Genomic DNA, 18,750 nt, shown 5'->3' on the forward strand with positions numbered 1-18,750 from the left:
CTGTAGTCCCAGCCACTCAGGAGGCTGAGGTGGAAGGATCCCTTGAGCCCGGGAAGTGGAGGCTGCAATGAACTATGATTGTGCCACTGCACTCCAGCCTGGGCAACCTTGAGCAAGATCCTGTCTCAAAAACAATAATAATAATAATAATAATCATAATCATAATCATAATCATAATCATACATCAACTTCCCTGTTATAGGAAAACCTTGGCTTTGATCTCAAGATCGTGTTTGAATCCACATAGACCCCAGGGTTGCATTTAAGCCAAGGATAAAAGTCCAGAGTCCTAAACTAGAAGCACCAGACCCAAGGGGTGTGATGTCTCCCAGCTTTGCCTTCCTCCATCCCAGCAGCCTCACCTCCCTGAACTCCCTGTCTCCCTAGAAAGCCGACAGGAGCGCCCTGGCAGGCAAGGCAAGCCGAGCTGACCTGGAGTCTGTGGCCTTGGGGGTGAATGAGATGATTCAGGGCATGCTCTTCAAGGTCACGATCCACGAGGACAACTGGAAGAAGGCTGTGGAGGAGCTCAGCAAGGATGTGAACACGAAGGTGAGTGTCCCTGTATTGATTTTCACTTTCTTCCTAACAAATTAACCCAGAAATTAGCAACTGCAAACAACAAACGTTTTCAGTTTAGGAGGAGCAAGAATTTGGGAGTGACCCAGCAGGTTAGCTGGGTGGCTCAGGGTCTCCCATGAAATTGCAGTCAAGATGTCATCCAGGGCTGGTCTCATCTGAAGGCTCAAATGAGGCTGGATGAGCCAATTCAAACGAAATTCCCTCACGTGGCTGTTAGTAACACTCTTCAGTTCCTCATCCCATGGACTCCGCCTTAGGGCCACTTGAGTGGCCTCATGACATGGCAGCTGACATCCCCCAGAGCAAATGATCCAAGAGGGGAAGTAAGAAGCTGCAATGTATTTACACACACACACACACACACACACACATATACAGGGCCTTACTCTGGGCACCTTCCCCATACATAATCAATACACGAATTGATCCCCATTTCACAGAGGAGAACACTGAGCCTCAGAGAGGTTATTATACTTCCCTCAGGAAATGCTGCTGCTCGTGGTGGAGCTGGGACTCAAACCCAGAGCTGCCTGATTCTAAACCTAATTTAACCTCTTTGGGTCAGTCCAGCCACCTCAGTTGCAGGAACCATGTAGCACTGTCGTTGGACCAACTGTTCCAGTCTACGACACTATACTAATTGAGGAAGGGGCTATGACTCCTCTAGACATTTCCCTGGGGTCTGGCACATCACTGGCAGTCAGTAAATGATGAATGAATAAATGAATGACTGTCACGGACCCTCAGAGACTCCCCTCCTCCACCCCACATCCCTGCGCTTACCCAGGAGAGAGGCATAGGTAGCCTCCAGGATGGTCGCCAGCCATACCTCTTGGTATTCACACGGTTGTGTAGCCCCCTCCCACGTTGAATGGGACCAGCTTGTGGAACGAACAGGATATTAGAGAGATGATGGAGGGTGACCACCTTCCATCATAAAAGACATTGCAGCCAGGTGTGGTGGCTCACGCCTGTAATCCCAGTACTTTGGGAGGCCAAAGCAGGCAGATCACTTGAGCCCAGGAGTTCAAGACCAGCCTGGGCAACATAGTGAAACTCTGTCCTCCCTGCCAAAAAAACAAAAAGCCAGGTGTGGTGGCACACACCTGCAGTTCCAACTACTCAGGAGGCTGAGGTGAGAGAATACCTGAGCCTGGGAGGTTGAGACGGCAGTGAACCAAAATCGTGCCACTGCACTCCAGCCTGGGCAACAGGAGCACCCTGGCAGGCACTCAGAGTGACACCCTATCTCAGAAAAAAAGGTGGGGGCTCAAAACAACCAAAAGCAACACATGAAGAGATTGTACTTGTTTCCTGGTTTAATTGAAGCAAGTCTACAAATGGGCTGGAGATGACATCCAAGTCAGGAATTGTTGCTAATTGTATTAAACATAATAGTATTGTGGTTATAGAATAAAATGTTATCACACTCAAATATTTATTAGGGAAATATCACCATTTCTGTAACTAAAAAAAAAAATACTCCAGCCGCTAGACACAGTGGCTCAACGCCTGTAATCCCAGCACTTTGGGAGGCTGAGACAGATGGATCATGAGGTCAGAAGATTGAGACCATTCTGGCTAACGAAATACAACAAAAATTAGCCAGGCGTGGTGGCGGGTACCTGTAGTCCCAGCTACTCAGGAGGCTGGGGCAGGAGAATGGAGTGAACCCTGGAGGCAGAGCTTGTAGTGAGCCAAGATCGCGCCACTGCACTCCAGTGTAGGCAACAGAGTGAGACTCCATCTCAAAAAAAAATACTCCATCAGGTGGCACAGTGACTCACACCTGTAATCCCAACACTTTGGGAGGTTGAGATGGGAGGATCACTTGAGCCCAGGGGTTCCAGACCAGTGCTGGCAACATAGCAAGACTGTATCTCTGCTTTAAAAAAATATTTTTGGCCAGGCACAGTGGCTTACGCCTGTAATCCCAACACTTTGAGAGGCATAGGTGGGTGGATCTCTTGAGATCAGGAGTTCGAGACCAGCCTGACGAACATAGTGAAACACTGTCTCTGCTAAAAATACAGATTAGCTGGATATGGTAGTGGGTGCCTGTAATCCCAGCTACTCGGGAGACTGAGGCAGGATAACCGCTTGAACCCAGGAGATGGAGGCTGCAGTGAGCTGAGATCGCACCATTGCACTCCGGTTTGGGCAACAGGAGTGAAACTCCGTCTCAAAAATAAATAAATAAAATAAAAGTAAATAAATAAGGCCGGGTGCAGTGGCTCACACCTGTAATCCCAGCACTTTGGGAGGCTGAGGCAGGCAGATCATGAAGTCAGGAGTTCGAGACCAGCCTCGCCAATATGGTGAAACCCCGTCTCTACTAAAAATACAAAAATTAGGCTGGGCGTGGTGTCTCATGTCTGTAATCCCAGCACTTTGGGAGGCTGAAGTGGGCGGATCACCTGAGGTCAGGAGTTCGAGACCAGCCTGGCTAACATGGTGAAACCCCGTTTCTACTAAAAGTAAAACAAACAAACAAAGAAATTAGCTGGGTGTGGGAGCACGTGCCTGTAATCCCGGCTACTTGAGAGGCTGAGACAGGAGAATTGCTTGAACCCGGGAGGCGGAGGTTGCAGTGAGCCGAGATCGCACCATTGCACTCCAGCCTGGGCAACAAGAGCAAAACTCCCTCTCAAAAAAAAAAAAAAAAAAAAAAAAAAGGCCAGATGCGGTGGCTCACACCTATAATCCCAGCACTTTGGGAAGCTGAGGTGGGCAGATCATGAGGTCAGGAGATTGAGACCATCTTGGCTAACACAGTGAAACCCCATCTTTCCTAAAAAATTAGTTGGGCATGGTGGCAGGTTCCTATAGTCCCAGCTATTTGGGAGGCTGAGGCAGGAGAATGGCATGAACCTGGGAGGTGGAGCTAACAGTGAGCCAAGATCGTGCCACTGCACTCCAGCCTGGGCAACACAGTGAGACTCCATCTCAAAAAAAAAAAAAAAAAAAAAAAAAAAAGCCAGGCATGGTGGCATGTGCCTGTAGTCTCAGCTATTTGGGAGGCTGAGGCAGAAGAATTGCTTGAACCTGGAGGCAGAGGTTGCAGTGAGCAGAGATCGCACCACTGCCCTCCAGCCTGGGCGATAGAGAGGGATTCCATCTCAAAAATAAATAAATAACGTTAAAAATAAATAAATACGATTGATTATGATGGTCTCACAACTCTGTAAATATACTAAATGCCATAAACCTGCCCACTTTACATACAGACCCTCAATAAACATGTGTTGAGTGTGTGAATGTCAGGAGCAGCGGAACCATTGTGGGAAATGTTTCTCAGACCTCCCTGCCTGCAGTTGAGCTTGGTTTGATTTGGCCTTTGGAGACAGTAGCTGATGGTGTTTTTTGCTTTGGCTGCCAGGAAGCTCACCTTGCAGCTCCCCTCTACCAATAGCATCTAGTAGGGGTTGAGCCTCATCGAAGCTGTGTCATTTTCCCTTTCCTGGACTCCCTCACTAGTTTAGTTGAATTTTGTTACACCCTGTAACTTCCCAGGTTGCTGCAACCCCTCTTCTGGAAGGAGACTGGGTGTGAACTCATGACTATTCTTTCTTTTCTTCCCCTTGGCTGTTGGCAGCTAGTCCACAGTGATCTGGATCCATTGAAGAAAGAAATGGAAGAGGTCTGGAAAATAGTCCGGAAGCTGCTGATTGAGGGCTTAAGATTGGATCCTGACAGTGCTGCTGGCTTTAGAAGGTGAGTGCCCGCCCAAGCCCCTCCTGGTAGGAATCCTGCTGCCCAGGCTGTGGGGGACACACCCTGGAAGCTCTGGGAGGAAAGATTCCAGACCTGTGGATGGGGGTACAGGGGCTTGGCTGTGGCTGACAGCACCGAGGAGGAGGGAAGCTTTGTCCTGAGCTGGCAGAGGTGATCCAGCCCTGTTCCCGCCAATGGGGAAACCAAGGCTCAGAGAGGGAAGGGGACCTGGGCAGATCCAGGACCCCGACCCCCACCCAGACAGTGCCCCAGGCAGAGGACCCAATATTTATGAGGCTCCTGTCCTCAGACCACCCCTCACACAGCTTTAAAGACCATCCCTTGTGTTTGGGGCGGCAGAGAAACCACAAGGGTGGTTGGAGACTGCAGGACCTGTGGGGCTGAGCTGGGCCGGGCACTCGTGGGAGGGGTTCAGCCCTGGGGCCCGGGCTGGCTGCAGCCTCCTGCACATGGCCTGGGCCCAGCAGGGGCAGCGGCTGAGGACCGTGTGCCTTTCAGGAAGCTGTTCGAGCACGTGAAGTGCATCTCTTGTGACCGGCCCGTGGAGATGATGACTGGCCCGTGAGTACCGCCGCCCAGGGTGCCCTGGCCCTAAGGGCTTGTGGGGCCCGTGGATGTTTTCTCCATGCCCCTCCATGTGCACTGTTCCATGCGCGCTGTGTGTCTACACATCCATATACAGCGTTCCCCAGCCATCGAGTCCATACACGTCCACGTGCACCATTCTGTATGCACCAGGTATCTACACATCCACATCCACTGTTCTGCACCATCAAGTCCATACACATCCATTTACACTCTTCTGTATGTGCCATGTGTATCCACATTCAGATACAGGGTTCCCCAGCCTTCAGGATACACATGTCCACATACACTGTTCTACAGCCGTCAAAAATATACAAATATGTGGCCTTGTGTGATGGTGCCTGCCTATAGTCCCAGCTACTCAGGAGGCTGAGATGGGAGGATGGCTTGAACCCGGGAGTTTGAGGCTGTAGTGAGCTGGGATTGTGCCACTGCTCTCCAGCCTGGGTGACAGTGAGACCTCATATCAAAAAAAAAAAAAAAAAAAAAAAAAAAAAAAAGGCCATGTTGCCAAGGCTACTCTCAAACTCCTGACTTCAAGTGATCTGCCCACCTCAGCCTCCCAAAGTGCTGGCATTATAGGTGTATGCCACCGCGCCTAGCCTGGTTTTTACTTTTGGAAATACAACGATTGTTTTTTGTGTCTTACTGTGATGATCAGAGCTCCTGAGATGCCTCTCGGGGGGGCCTCTTCTACTTCTATGCTGTGGACGCTTCTGGCATTTGAGGGTGGCGACCTGAGCCTGCACCTCCTTCCTCCTACTGGGAAGGCTTCCTGGAAGGGTGGGAGCTGAGCCCTCTGCTGGCCTGGCACGCCTCCCACAGCCCCTGCTGCACCCTTGTCCTCCAACAGACATCTGATCACCATCCGCAAAGCCCACCTGCTGTCCCGGCCGCGGCCAGCCAGCGCCAACAGCTACGAGTACTTGCAGCGGCAACAGATGAGGTGAGCAGGATGGGCGCCCCGCATGGAGGCCGCTATGGGGCCTGGGAACCCTGTTCCTGCAGAGACACATCCTCCAGGCCCAGGGACCTAAGATTGTCCTGGACATGGCCAGCCCTTCGCAAGACAGGCACTCTGAGAGGTGGCTCTGAGAGGTGGCTGGGGCGGCAGACAGGCCCACGAGATGATGGCGGACGGAGGAACTGACATATTTACTGCGCATCTATTGTGGGCCAAAAACTGTTAGAGGGTTTCTTATTTAAATCTCACAACCTCCTGTGAGCTAGGGTTCCTATGCCCGTATCCCTGTCTCTTGGCGGAGGAAATCGGTGATGATGGGGGACCCTCAGCCGCTGCTGTGCCCGGCAGGCACTATGCGAAGAGTGCCTTATTGAGTCCTCACAGCTGCCCTCTAAGATGTATCCTGGTGCCATCCCATGTCACAGTTGAAGAAACTGAGGCTCAGAGAACTGCAATGACCTGCCCAAGGTCACTGCTAGCAAGTGGCAGGGCTGATGTCCAAACCCTCAGGTTTCCACTGCACCCAGCTGGCTCCCTAGGTCCCAGCCCCACCCCTCAACCTCCTGACATCCCACGGCTCTATGGACCTCCCCAGCCTGCAACCCTGCTGTGGGGACATCTGGCCAGGTGGGGGAAGAACTGGTGAATAGTCACCACAGCCATGGGAAGGGGACGGACATGGGGGCCTGCGCTGACTCTGTTACCCTCCCTCCCTGGCTCCTTGAGATCAAGAGATTAGAAGGACACGCTCCTCGGGCCAGGGGTCCAAAGGGAAATGGCTGGGTCTGGGGAAATGCAGGTCTCAATTTGATTCCTCTGCCCCACTGTGTGCATCTGTATCCATCCAGGCCCCATGCCTGCCTGGCTGTGCCAGCTAAACACAAACTGAAAGAAATGCTGGTCTTCCCTCGATGCTGGCCAGGCCCCTGGGCCCATCCTGGGCTCTGGGGTGCAGGGTCTCCAGGTCGCTGCTGACCCGCTGCCCTGCCACAGGGAACAGCAGCGGCTGCAGCGCCAGGACCTCAGTATCCAGGAGGATTATCAGCAGGACTGGGGTGACGGCCCCCAAAACTCCACCAGCCTCAAGTGCAAGTCCTGCAACCTGTCGACGCTCTATCCCTATGGGGATCCCCACATGATCGACTATGACAGCGTGAGTCTGGCCGGGGCCTCCTTCCCGGAGGGTGGACGTCAGCGCACCCCAGCCCCAATGTGGGACCAGGCCCCAAACGGTGGGCGACCCCAGCAGAGGCTGCACTCTGTCTTCTGGGCTTCTGTGTGCACCAAAGTTCAGGGGAGGCTGGGTTGGGGGCTCCCTAACCCAGGACCTGGGCCATCCAACAGGCTGAGGTGGACATCCTGGGCGTGGATGGGATCCTGTACAAAGGCCGCATGAACAGCCAGAGGGGGGCTCAGCCCTCCGCCATTGCAAAGGAGCTGGCAGGTGAGGGGCATCGGGCTCCTAGGGCACCCTTGCCTGGGGTCCTGGTTCTGCTGGGCAGGGTGAGAGGGTGCAGGTGGGGCCCAGAGCCAGCACTATCCCTGACCGGGGAGTCCTCACACAATCAGTCACAAAAATTAGGTCACAGCAGGCCCCCAGGAGACTCGGTCTTTGCAATGGGGGAGGGAGACTGCAAGAGCGAGGATCTGCTGCTGCTGAGATCAACAGCTGACCAGAGGGAGGGCCATGGCCACAGGACCATGGCCTGTGACGAAGAACCATGGGCTAGGAAGGGTGCTAGGTGGGTGCCAAGGGATGCCAGTCCACAGAGGGGGGACTGGACAGCTGCCCTGAAGCCCTTGAAGAGGGACTAAGACTCAGCTGGATGAAGGAGTCAGGTTAGAGGAGAGTGGTCGTGTGGCAGGAATGGTGTGTGCAAAGGCCCTGTGGTGGGTGGAAGCCAGGCACAGGCAGGAGCTCAGGACGCCAAGTCTCCCTGGAGGGCGGAGACTGGGGTGGGGCAGTGGGGTGACAAGGAGGAGACTTGGGCCAGACCCCAGAGGCTGTGTGTTAATATCACAGGCAAGGGTTGGGTCAGTGGGAGACCCAGACATGTGCACATCTGAAATCAGTCAATGTGGTTGCTGCAGTGCTGAGGCCCGGCTCTGGCTGGCTTCTGCTAGGACCCCAAGGCTCTGGAGTCCATCACTGGGTTCGAAGGACAAAAAGAGGAGCCTTCTCTGCACAACCCTCGAAGGCTCTTCCCCCTTGGGGATGAGGAGTTCTAAATTTTGCCCCTGGGTGGGAGCCACACACCGCCCCATAAGGAGTGGTCCTGGAGCCACAAGATGGCCGGGGCCTGAACTCCACCCGCAGAAATTCTGAGGTTTTTTGTTGTTGGTTTGTTCGTTCGTTCGTTTTGAGGCAGAGTCTTGCTGTGTTACCCAGGCTGGAGTGCAGTGGTGCGATCTCGGTTGACTGCAACCTCCACCTCCTGGGTTCAAGCGATTCTCCTGCCTCAGCCTCTTGAGTAGCTGGGACTACAGGTGTGCGCCACCGTGCCCAACTAAATTTTTGCATTTTTAGTAGAGATAGGGTTTCACCATGTTTGGCCTCAAGTGATCCACCTGCCTCAGCCTCCCAGAGTGCAAGGATTACAGGCATGAGCCTCTGTGCCTGGCCCTCCAGCAGAAATTCTTTCTCGCCACCGCTGTGCCTTCATTGACTCAAAGACTAAACACCAGACATGGAAGAAAGGAAAGGGGGACTGTTTCATCAGCGTGCTGGGCAAAGGAGGAGGCACCCTGCATTCGTCTTCTGGGGCTGCCAAGACAAATTACCACAAGCAGGGTGGCTTAAAACAGCTGAAGTTCCTTCATTCCTGACCCATGCAGCACGCCATCCCATTGACTGGGCACGGTGGCTCACGCCTGTAATCCCAGCACTTTGGAGGCCGAGGCAGGTGGATCATGAGGTCAAGAGATCGAGACTATCCTGGCTAACACGGTGAAACCCCATCTCTACTAAAAATACAAAAAAAATTAGCTGGGTGTGGTGGCAGGCACCTGTAGTCCCAGCTACTGGGGAGGCTGAGGCAGGAGAATGGCATGAACCCGGGAGGCAGAGGTTGTAGTGAGCTGAGATCGTGCCACTGCGCTCCAGCCTGGGCGACAGAGTGAGACTCCGTCTCAAAAAAAAAAAAAAAAAAGACAACAACAGCTGAAGTTCCAGCCTGGGCAACAACAAATTAGCTGGGCATGGTGGTGTGTGTCTGTAGTCCCAGCTTCTCAGGAGGCTGAAGTAGGAGGATTGCTTGAGCTCAGGAATTTGAGGCTGCAGTGAGCCATGATCTCACCACTGTACTCCAGCCTGGGCAACACAGCCAGACCCTGTCAAAAAAAAGAATAGAACAAAGCCAAACAACAACAACAACAACAACAAAATACAGCCACAGTTGATCCTCCCACTGTCCTAGAGGCTGGAAATGCTAAATCAGGGGGTCAGCAGGGCTGCACTCCCTCCCTGGCTCTTCAGCTTCTGGGGCCGCTGGCACTCCGCTGTCCCCATGTGGGCTTCTCTTCTGTGTGTCCTCTCCTCTGTCCCCCATAAGGGCATTTGTCTTTGGATTTGTGCCCGACCTAACCCAGGATGATCTCATCTCAAGATCCTTAACCTAATTATACCTGCAAAGACCCTTTCTCCAAATAAGGTCACATTCACAGCTTCTAGGAGATGTCTCTTTTTGGGGAGCACCATTCAACACACCCTGTTTCCAAGCGAGCCAGACACCATCTCAAAGCCTGCATTCTCCCTGGTGAGATGTGGCTCGTCTTGGAGACGACTGGCCGTTCCGGCCCCTGCCCCTGCCTGGTATCTGCTGGGAGGGCTCAGGCTGGGCGTCAGGGATCACCAGGCAGGATCACAACAGTGGCTAATATTTAATATTTAATGAACCGCGACTTCATGCCAGGCCCTGCCCCACCTCCTTCACCCTCCAACAACCTGCCAAGGAGTTTCACAAATGACCAGCTGAGGGCTGCTTGCTGGAGGGCCAGGGCAGATGGAGTCCACATCTGATGCACCCAGTCCTGTCCCCACTTATCCACTGACCTCCCCAAGGACTGTCACCCTAGAGGGAGGGGCTTTCCACCTTGGCTTATTCATTCCCAAGACCCACACAGCAAGCCAGGACTGGAATCATGATGGCGTCAACTGCTTTATCTTTGTTTTTTTTGAGACGGAGTTTCACTCTTGTTGCCAAGGCTGGAGTGCAGTGGGGCAATCTCAGTTCACTGCCATCTCAACCTCTGGGGCTGAAGAAATCCTCCCACTTCAGCCTCCCAAATGACTGGAACTACAGGCATGCGCCACCACACTTGGATACTTTTTGTATTTTTAGTAGAGACGGGGTTTTGCCATGTTGGCCAGGCTGGTCTCAAACATCTGGCCTCAAGTGACCCACCTGTCTCGGCCTCCCAAAGTGCTGGGATTACAGGTGTGAACCACTGCGCCCGGCCTCATGTAACTCATTGACTACTATATATTATATTGAAATTGTGACAGATTTATACCATGTTAAAGCTGAAAAGTGGTAAGTGTGAAACCATCGTAAATCAGGGACGTTCTGTATTAGAAATCAGTTGGAAACCTGTCTGTGGCCAGATCTTGATCAGTTTGTTGTTGTCACTCATTTATTTCCCCAAAAGAACTTTCTAACTCAAAACAGACTCAAAGCCAGGTACAGTGGCTCACACGTGTAATCCCAGCACTTTGGGAAGCTAAAGCCGGAGGATCACTTGAGCCCAGAAGTTCGAGACCAACCTGGGCAACATGGTGAAACCCCGCCTTTACAAAAAATACAAAAATTAGCGGGGCGTGGTGAGGCACCCTGTAGTCCCAGGTACTTGGGGGACTGAGGCTGGAGGATCACTTGAGCCCAGGAGGTTCCGGCTGCAGTGAGCCATGATTGCGCCACTGCACTGCAGCCTAGGCAAAAGAATGAGACTTGGTCTCAAACAAAAAAGAAAGAAAAAAGAAATGTCTAGAACAGAAAAATCTATAGACAGAAGGAAAATTGGTGATTTCCAGGGGCTAGGGTTTAAAGGGAGGGTGACTGCTTAACGGGGACAGGGCCCCTTTTGGGGTGATGGAAATGTTTCAGAACAAGGTCACGGTGGTGGTGTGCAACGCTGTGTGTGTCCTAAATGCCTCTGAATTGTGCATTTAAACTGGTTAATTTTACTTCCTGTGGATTTTACTTTGAATAATGAAAAAAAAAAAAAAGATGAAGAACAGGAAGATGCGGGTGGGGATATTTGCGTGCTCTGGCCCCCAGCGGGACAGTTAAACCGTAAATAGCCCTGCCCACATTTCACCTGTGTCTTACTGTGCTGGAGTCACGTTGCACTCCTCCCTGGCCTTGAGTTTCTTTCAAAGAGGCTCCTTTTCTATCTTAGCCTTGAGACACTCTCGACTCAAGAAGGCAAGGAAGGCTGGGCGCAATGGTTCACGCCTGTAATTTCACCACTTTGGGAGGTTAGGGTGGGAGGATAGCTTGAGCCCAGGAGTTCAGACTAGCCTGGGCAACATAGTGAGACCTCCTCCCTAAGAAACATTAAAAAAATTAACCGGGAGTGGTGGCGCACACCTGTAGTCCCAGCTCCTTGGGAGGCTGAGGTAGGTGGATTGCTTGAGCCCAGGAGTTCAAGGCTGCATAAGCTCCAGCCTGGGCGACAGGGCAAGACGCTGCCTCAAGAAAAAATAAAATAAAATAAAAGAAGGCAAGGAGGGAGGAACATTGTCTCATAAAGGAATGGACCAGGAGGTTTGGGAAATGGGGCTGGTCCCACAGAGGGAGAAGCCTGGCCGGTGCTGCGATCGGCCTGACACAGGCCCAGGGGTGGATGCCACCCACACCTGTCTCTTCTTTTCTTTTCTGCTAAGCTGTGAAGGCTCTGTGTCCCCCGTCACAAAGCCTGTATGACCGTGTGCACTCCAGCACCCTGTTGGGCGCCATCTGCCCCCGTGAGTACCTGGCTCCCAGCCCCAGCCCAGCTGTGATTCTGGAAGAGTCTCCAGTCCCTCCTCGTCTCATCCCATCCCCCACACCCTGCCTGGGCTCTCCTGTCCACCTCCTCCACCTCCTGCCTGCTTTGCCTGCCCATGGTGCTTCAGAGATGCTTCCTGGACCCGGTGCCATCCCGGGGGCCCAGGCCAGGCATCTGTCCCTAGCGTCCACCCAGCTGCAGGGGTGGGGACAAGGGAGCTGAGGTTGGAAGGAACTGAGCTCCTCTGGTTCAAATCACCATGTAGCAGGCATCTGAGGGTACTTTACAGTTTACAAGGCAGTTTCTCCCTTATCTCATCTGAACCTCATCCCAACTGCTGTGAGATAGGCACTGTTTGCCCATTTCCCAGAGGAGGGAGCGGAGGCTCGGTCACCTGAGCTGTGGCCCAAGGTCACAGAGCTGGTGAGCTGGAAGCTGAGCCCAGATCCGTGGACTCCAAGCTCCATGTTCTCTCCCAGGGGCTCTGCTCCACTTAAGCAAATATTTCTGGTCTCATTTATATTGGGTCACCCACCCAGGACATTTAGGGTGCCCAGGGCCCAGGCGAGGTATGGCGCCCAGCCGGCCATGCCCTGTACAGCGCTTCTAGTCCTGGGCTTCTCTTCTCCCTAGTGGGGATGGCCCTATCAGGCTAGTGTCTCCCAGGAAGGTTCTTGGCACACATGTGGGGTTTCTTCTGCTCCTCCCAGCCCTGTGCCCCAGCAACAGTGCCCACTCAGCTGCCTCAGGCCCTCATCCGACGATGCCAGCTCGGCCACCTTCCCTGCCACCTCTGCCGCTGCTGCCACCGCTGATTCCACCCCTGAGGGACCCGCAGCAGGCCCCAGGGTCCACCAGGCTCTCAAGAGCTCCACACATTGAGTCCCGAGTCAGCAGGAAGCCCCCAGAGGAGCCCGCCAACCCGTGAGCCCCACCCCGCTGCATCCCCCACCACCAAGTCCCCTCCACATCTGAGGCTGAGACCATGTGCCCTCCCCCCTGCACCAGGTCCCCGCCACATCCCCAGCTGAGACCCAGCGCCCTGAGCCTGGCCCAGAAAGGGTGCTGGGGCCCTGGATAGAGGGGAGGGGTCTTTGTAGGGGACTCCTATGTTGACCCAGTGGCTGTTTTATCCTGTGCATATAAATACAAACAGCATAGTGCACGTTCTCATTCTACATTGTCATATAAACACAGCTGTCTAGAGTGAACTTTCCAACAAGCCAATTTAATTCCTTGATCCATTTTCAATGCAACACCAAGTGGTTTTAAAAACACTTTTCCAGCTGGGCGCGGTGGCTCACACCTGTAATCTTAACACTTTGGGAGACCGAGGTGGGCGGATCACCTGAGGTCAGGAGTTCAAGACCAGCCTGGCCAATATGGTGAAACCCCATCTCTACTAAAAATACAAAAATTAGCTGGGCGTGGTGGTGGGTGCCTGTAATTTCAGCCACTTGGGGGGCTGAGACAGGAGAACCGCTTGAATCCGGGAGGTGGAGGTTGCGGTGAGCCAAGATAGCGCCACTACACTCCAGCCTGGGCAATAAAGAGCACAACTCCGTCTCAAAAAACAAAACAAAACAAAACACTTTTCCTTTTTATTTGCTGAAATGATTTCATTAGAATCACTTCCAATTACAGCTCCTGCCACTGTGCATTTCATTTGGGGGCCATTATTTCAAGACCAATTTCCCCACAGGAACCAGACTGGGCTGTGTGCATCCTTTATATTTCATGTTATTTCTACCAGTAACTGGTTATTAATTTTTTCAAAACAAAATCTGATTGTTTATATTTGCCTCTTGGCTGATCCACGAGGAGGCTGGTGCGGCGCCTGTGGGATATTCTGGGATGGCCGTCCCATCCAGGGCTAGGTGCCACTTGCCCGTTTCAAGTCTTTTCTGGTTCCCGTGCTCACCACCAATGCGTTTGGTGGAAAAAGAGCCAACTGTGAGGTCACACCGTCTCGCTGCGGCAATTGAGGGATTGGCCTTGGCACGCAGAGCAGAGGGCTCCCCCCAGGCTCCCCTCCCCACGATGCTTCTGGCCTTATTTCTTCCCCTTCTGACAGTTTGCCTGTCTCTACATTCAACTTCCTCCCTTTCAATCCTGCTCCCTCTTCCCTTTCTCGCCCCTAACGCTGTCCCGTTTTGCTCTCTCCTGTACTATTGACAGTTCTATCCTATCTCAGAGGCTAAAACAATGTCCCTGTGCAAGGGTGAAGCCTGACCCCCCGCCATGGTCTCCAGTGTCCACTCAATCCCTGGGGTGGCACTGGGGAGTTGAGGGGCTGGTGGGGAGCTGCCAGGAGGGAGGTGGAGGGGCTCTCCGTGCACTCCCCATTGGCTGCCTAGGAGGGGACTTGGGGCTCCAGGCTCTCCCCGGCCCCAGTGGCCATCAGATTCTGGGGACACTGCATGCCTACTCTGTTCCTACTGTCCTCATGGTCCCTGGCCCAGCTCACTGCGACCTGCAACCACCCTGGCTGTTCTTTTTTTTCTCCAAAGACTGTATCCAAACGAGGCCAAGCCCCTCCTGACCCAGGTGACACCTGTCCAAGCTGCTTTGGGGATGCTGTCTGGTGCAGCCCTGGCCCCCCACCCGACTCCTATACCACAGATGAGTATTTTAGGCCATTTCTGCCCAGAACAAAATCTTCCACTTTTCTGATCGCGGATGAGGGGACTGGCGGGGTACCTTCTGTTTAGGGAGGTGGGACTTGCTGGTCCCTCCTTTGGCCACCACCCGAGGCTCAGCCCGTGGGCAGGAGAGAAGGCACCCAGGGTCACAGAGCAAGAGGCCCCAGCTTGCTCGCCCCCACCAGGAGGCTGAACCTGCTGGGTCCTGTGACTTCCACCCCTCCCACTGCAGGGAGGCACCCGCTCTGCTGAGCTGGGAGGGGAGGGCTCCTGGGGGACACCAGGCCAGGCCACCTTGACACATGGCACCCAGGGTATCCCCCGGTCCTGCAAAGCTGGGCCCCACTCTCCGTAGTGCCCCTCACTGCCTGTCCCCACTGGACCCCTCCAGAACACCCTCCCAGCCCCTTTCTTGGGTGTACAAGCCAGGGCTGGAGTGGGTTTCTGCAGCCCAGCAGGTGAGGATCGAGGCCTGGGGGCATCTCCTCTGCATCCTCACAGGCCGCCTGGGGGCTTGGGAAGGTGGGGACCCCGGCCCCACAGCAGGCCCATGGGGAGCAGTCCCAGAAGAAGGCAGTGCCCAAGGGAGGGTGTGGGGCAGGCTGGCCTTGGCCTGGTCCCAGGTGGGAGCTGCAGGCAGAATCTCCCCAACCCACACTAGTGCAGAGGGGTAGGGCCTGCAGCCTTGGAAGCTTGCGCTGCTCCCTGGGCTGCAGTTGTGGCTTGGTTGGGCATAGTGGCTCACACCTGTAATACCAGCACTTCTGGAGGCAGAGGCTGGAGGACTGCTTGAATCCAGGAGTTCTAGACCGCCAGGGCAACAGTGAGACCCAGTCTCTACAAAAAAATAAATAGCCCTGCGTGGTAGAGCATGTGTGTGGCCCCAGCTACTTGGGAGGCTGAGGCAGGAGGATCACTTGAGCCCAGGAGGTCAAGGCTGCAGTGAGTTATGATTGCACCACTGCACTCCAGCCTGGGTGACAGAGTGAGACCCCGTCTCAGAAAAAACAACATGGCTGGGCGTGGTGGCTCCTGCCTGTAATCCCAGCACTTTGGGAGGCTGAGGTGGGCAGATCACCTGAGGTCAGGAGTTCGAGACTAGTCTGGGCCAATATGCTGAAACCCCATCTCTACTAAAAATACAAAAAATTATCTGGGCGTGGGGGCACACACCTGTAATCCCAGCTACTAGGGAGGTTGAGGCAGGAGAATCTCTTGAACCCGGGAAGTGGAGGTTGCAGTGAGCTGAGATCGCGCCATTGCACTCCAGCCTGGGCGACAAGAGTGAGACTCGGTCTCAAAAAAAAAAAAAAAAAAAAAAAAAAAAAAAAAAAAAAAAAAGGGCCGGGCGCGGTGGCTCAAGCCTGTAATCCCAGCACTTTGGGAGGCCGAGACGGGCGGATCACGAGGTCAGGAGATCGAGACCATTCTGGCTAACACGGTGAAACCCCGTCTCTATTAAAAAAAAATACAAAAAACTAGACGGGCGAGGTGGCGGGCGCCTGTAGTCCCAGCTACTAGGGAGGCTGAGGCGGGAGAATGGCGTAAACCCGGGAGGCGGAGCTTGCAGTGAGCTGAGATCCGGCCACTGCACTCCAGCCTGGGCGAGAGAGCGAGACTCCGTCTCAAAAAAAAAAAAAAAAAAAAAAAAAGATAAATTGGTCATGTGGGGAGAGGAGACCGGGGAGGGAGGGACACGGGGCTCTGTGAATGGGGTGGGCAGGAAGGGGAAGGAGGGTCCCACCTTTAGGTGCTGATGGAATAGAGGAGATGCTGTGTGGTGACCACCTCACACTGCCAGGCCCAGCCCAGCCCAGCCCAGCCTAGCCCAGCGCTGCCCCGCCCCGCCCCGCCTGCCCGCCCAGCGCTGCAAGTGAAAGGTCATTAAACGTGTTCTCCCTTTCAAGGATCGTAAACTCATTGACACTAAGGGATAAACAACGGACGCCAGCACATGTGTGTTGGAAAAGGTACCCGCTGCGAGTACCCAAAGGTGGACCGCCCAGGGTGGAAGTTCAGGCACCAGACGGGAGGGCCTGGCATGCAGCGACTTCTTAGGCATGTGGGAATGAACACATGCTCCCTCTAGCCCCCCACACCCACTGTCCTGGCTGGCTTGACTTCTGACTCTCCATGGATGCCCGAGCTCTAGGCAGAGACCTTTCACACACGCAACCGGCACAGAAGGGTTTGTCTCTTCTGCCTCCCTCGCCTCGCTCATGGCTCCACTGGGATGAGGGCAAAAGGAATCCATCAGGATTGTGGCTTTGCAATTCCCCAGGAGATGAGAGATGACCCTGGGAAGCAGAGCAGAATTTTGCCAGCAGGCTCCCCAGTGCCTGGTGCTGTGCCACTGACAAGTCGTTGGTCATCCTGGAAGGGGCCCCCAACTCCTGCCCTCCCCGGAAGGACTCAGCAGCCTCTCACCTCCAAAACAGCTGTGTTCTTTTAAGGCTCTGTTGAAATACATCCGTTGCCCAAATATGAGCAGTGCTCAAAAACCCAGAGAACTTTCCAAACGCAGGAATTAGAAGTACGCTTGTGTCAAAAAATCTCCATTCTGGACAACCTAGGTCTCCCCTATTCAGGGAGGAAGACCTGAGTCAAAGTACTCATCTGTCCTGTGCCAGGAACTGCTGTGAAAGCCCCTCAGAGACCTCCAGGGCCACAGCAGCCCCACCCACCCCCGCAGCCAGTCTCGGAGACAGCCTGGTTGCCTGTGGCTGGCCGCAGGGTGTTCTCAGAGAACCCTGGCTGGACCGCTGCAAAGACCCTGGGGACACTCAGCAGCCCCTGGTGAGTCCCCCTTGACCGAGAGCATCTCTTGCAGAACAAGCTGTCTCTTTTCACAGCCCTTTCCAGCGGGAGCCCTGCCCACCGCCGTTCATCCCACCCCACTGGACAGGGCATTTACTGCTGAAGCTCCCCATGGTGAAAAGACAGACCCCCTTCAGGGATTCCAGCCGATTCTCACACAGGAGTTGGACTCGCGCATGGCTGTGGTGGCGTGGAGCAGGCTGGCAAGGGCAGGCCAGGCCGTGTCCCCAGTGCCATGGTCAGTTTCAGCCGGTTATGGCCTTAAGGGAATTTGCACCAAATCTTCCAGTTCCCAAGATAAGTCGGAAGTGAGGCTTTTCCCATAAACCCTCCTGATTTTATTTATTAATTTTTTCTTGAGACAGAGTTTTGCTCGTTGCCCAGGCTGAAGTGCAATGGTGTCATCTCAGCTCACTGCAACCTCCACCTCCTGGGTTCAAGCGATTCTCCTGCCTCAGCCTCCCGAGTATCTGGGATTACAGGCATGCACCACTACACCCAGCTAAGTTTTTGTATTTAGTAGAAACAGGGTTTCACTCTGTTGGTAGGGCTGCTCTTCATCTCCTGACCTCAAGTGGTGCACCCGCCTCGGCCTCCCAAAGGGCTGGGATTACAGGCGTGAGCCACCGTGTCTGGCCTCCCGATGGTTTTGCTTTCAATTTTCCAGGCTTAGGGAAGTCATGGGAGGCTCCAGGTTCTTTGTGTCACATTCAAGATCTGGGGTATGTGGCGATTTCGTAGGTCCACCTCTGGCTCCCCTAGAGTTAGTCCTAGCCCATGTGCGCAGCCCCCTTCCCTTTGTAAGATGCCCCTGCAACCAGGGGCTCCAAGCACACCTGGTAGGGCCTCTGCATCTGCACTGCCTGCCAGCACTGCCTGCACTGCCAGCCCCAGGACCAGCCCCGCCCTCCCAAAGGCTCCCCTGCTGGGAGTGGTTTCCACCTGGCCTGGGGCACTTATTAAAAATCAGATTCTGGGACTGGGCGAAGTGGCTCATGCCTGTAATCCCAGCACTTTCGGAGGCCAAGCCAAGAGGATCACTTGAGGCCAGGAGTTCAAGAGTAGCCTGGGCAACACAGCAAGACCCCATCTCTAAAAAAAAAAAAAAAAAAAAAAATTTTTTTAAATTAGCCAGGTGTGGTGGTGCACCCCTGTAGTCCCAGCTACTTGGGAGGCTGAGGTGGGAGGATCACCTGAGCCCAGGATTTCTAGGCTGTGGTGAACTATGATTGCATCACTGCAATCAGAGGAAGGGGAACAGAGAAAGACCCTATCTCTAAAAAACAAATCAGATTCTGTGACCCTCCTCCAGAACAACTGCCTCAAGGGAAAGGCTGGGAACGTGGGTGTTCAACAAGCACCCAGGGGACCCTTGTGCTCTGGAAGTCCGGGGATCGAGTCTGCAGGCTCCCACTCCCTATGTGGGGGGCATGACTA

General features: G+C 54.0%; 1 protein-coding gene across 1 annotated transcript in view; it reads left to right on the top strand.

The window, feature by feature from the left end:
* Window positions 1–13,020, top strand: part of C5H16orf96 (chromosome 5 C16orf96 homolog) — a 41,954-nt gene extending 28,934 nt beyond the window's left edge. The window contains exons 9-16 of the mRNA XM_037989895.2: window positions 388–552; window positions 4,178–4,296; window positions 4,816–4,878; window positions 5,756–5,848; window positions 6,860–7,019; window positions 7,211–7,310; window positions 11,751–11,831; window positions 12,565–13,020. Coding sequence (XP_037845823.2) covers window positions 388–552; window positions 4,178–4,296; window positions 4,816–4,878; window positions 5,756–5,848; window positions 6,860–7,019; window positions 7,211–7,310; window positions 11,751–11,831; window positions 12,565–12,782 — 999 coding nt within the window. The 3' untranslated portion in view covers window positions 12,783–13,020. The remainder of the gene's footprint in view (window positions 1–387; window positions 553–4,177; window positions 4,297–4,815; window positions 4,879–5,755; window positions 5,849–6,859; window positions 7,020–7,210; window positions 7,311–11,750; window positions 11,832–12,564) is intronic.
* The last annotated feature ends 5,730 nt before the right edge of the window (window positions 13,021–18,750 follow it).

Source organism: Chlorocebus sabaeus, chromosome 5 (assembly GCF_047675955.1).
Source record: "Chlorocebus sabaeus isolate Y175 chromosome 5, mChlSab1.0.hap1, whole genome shotgun sequence".
NCBI lineage: Eukaryota > Metazoa > Chordata > Mammalia > Primates > Cercopithecidae > Chlorocebus > Chlorocebus sabaeus.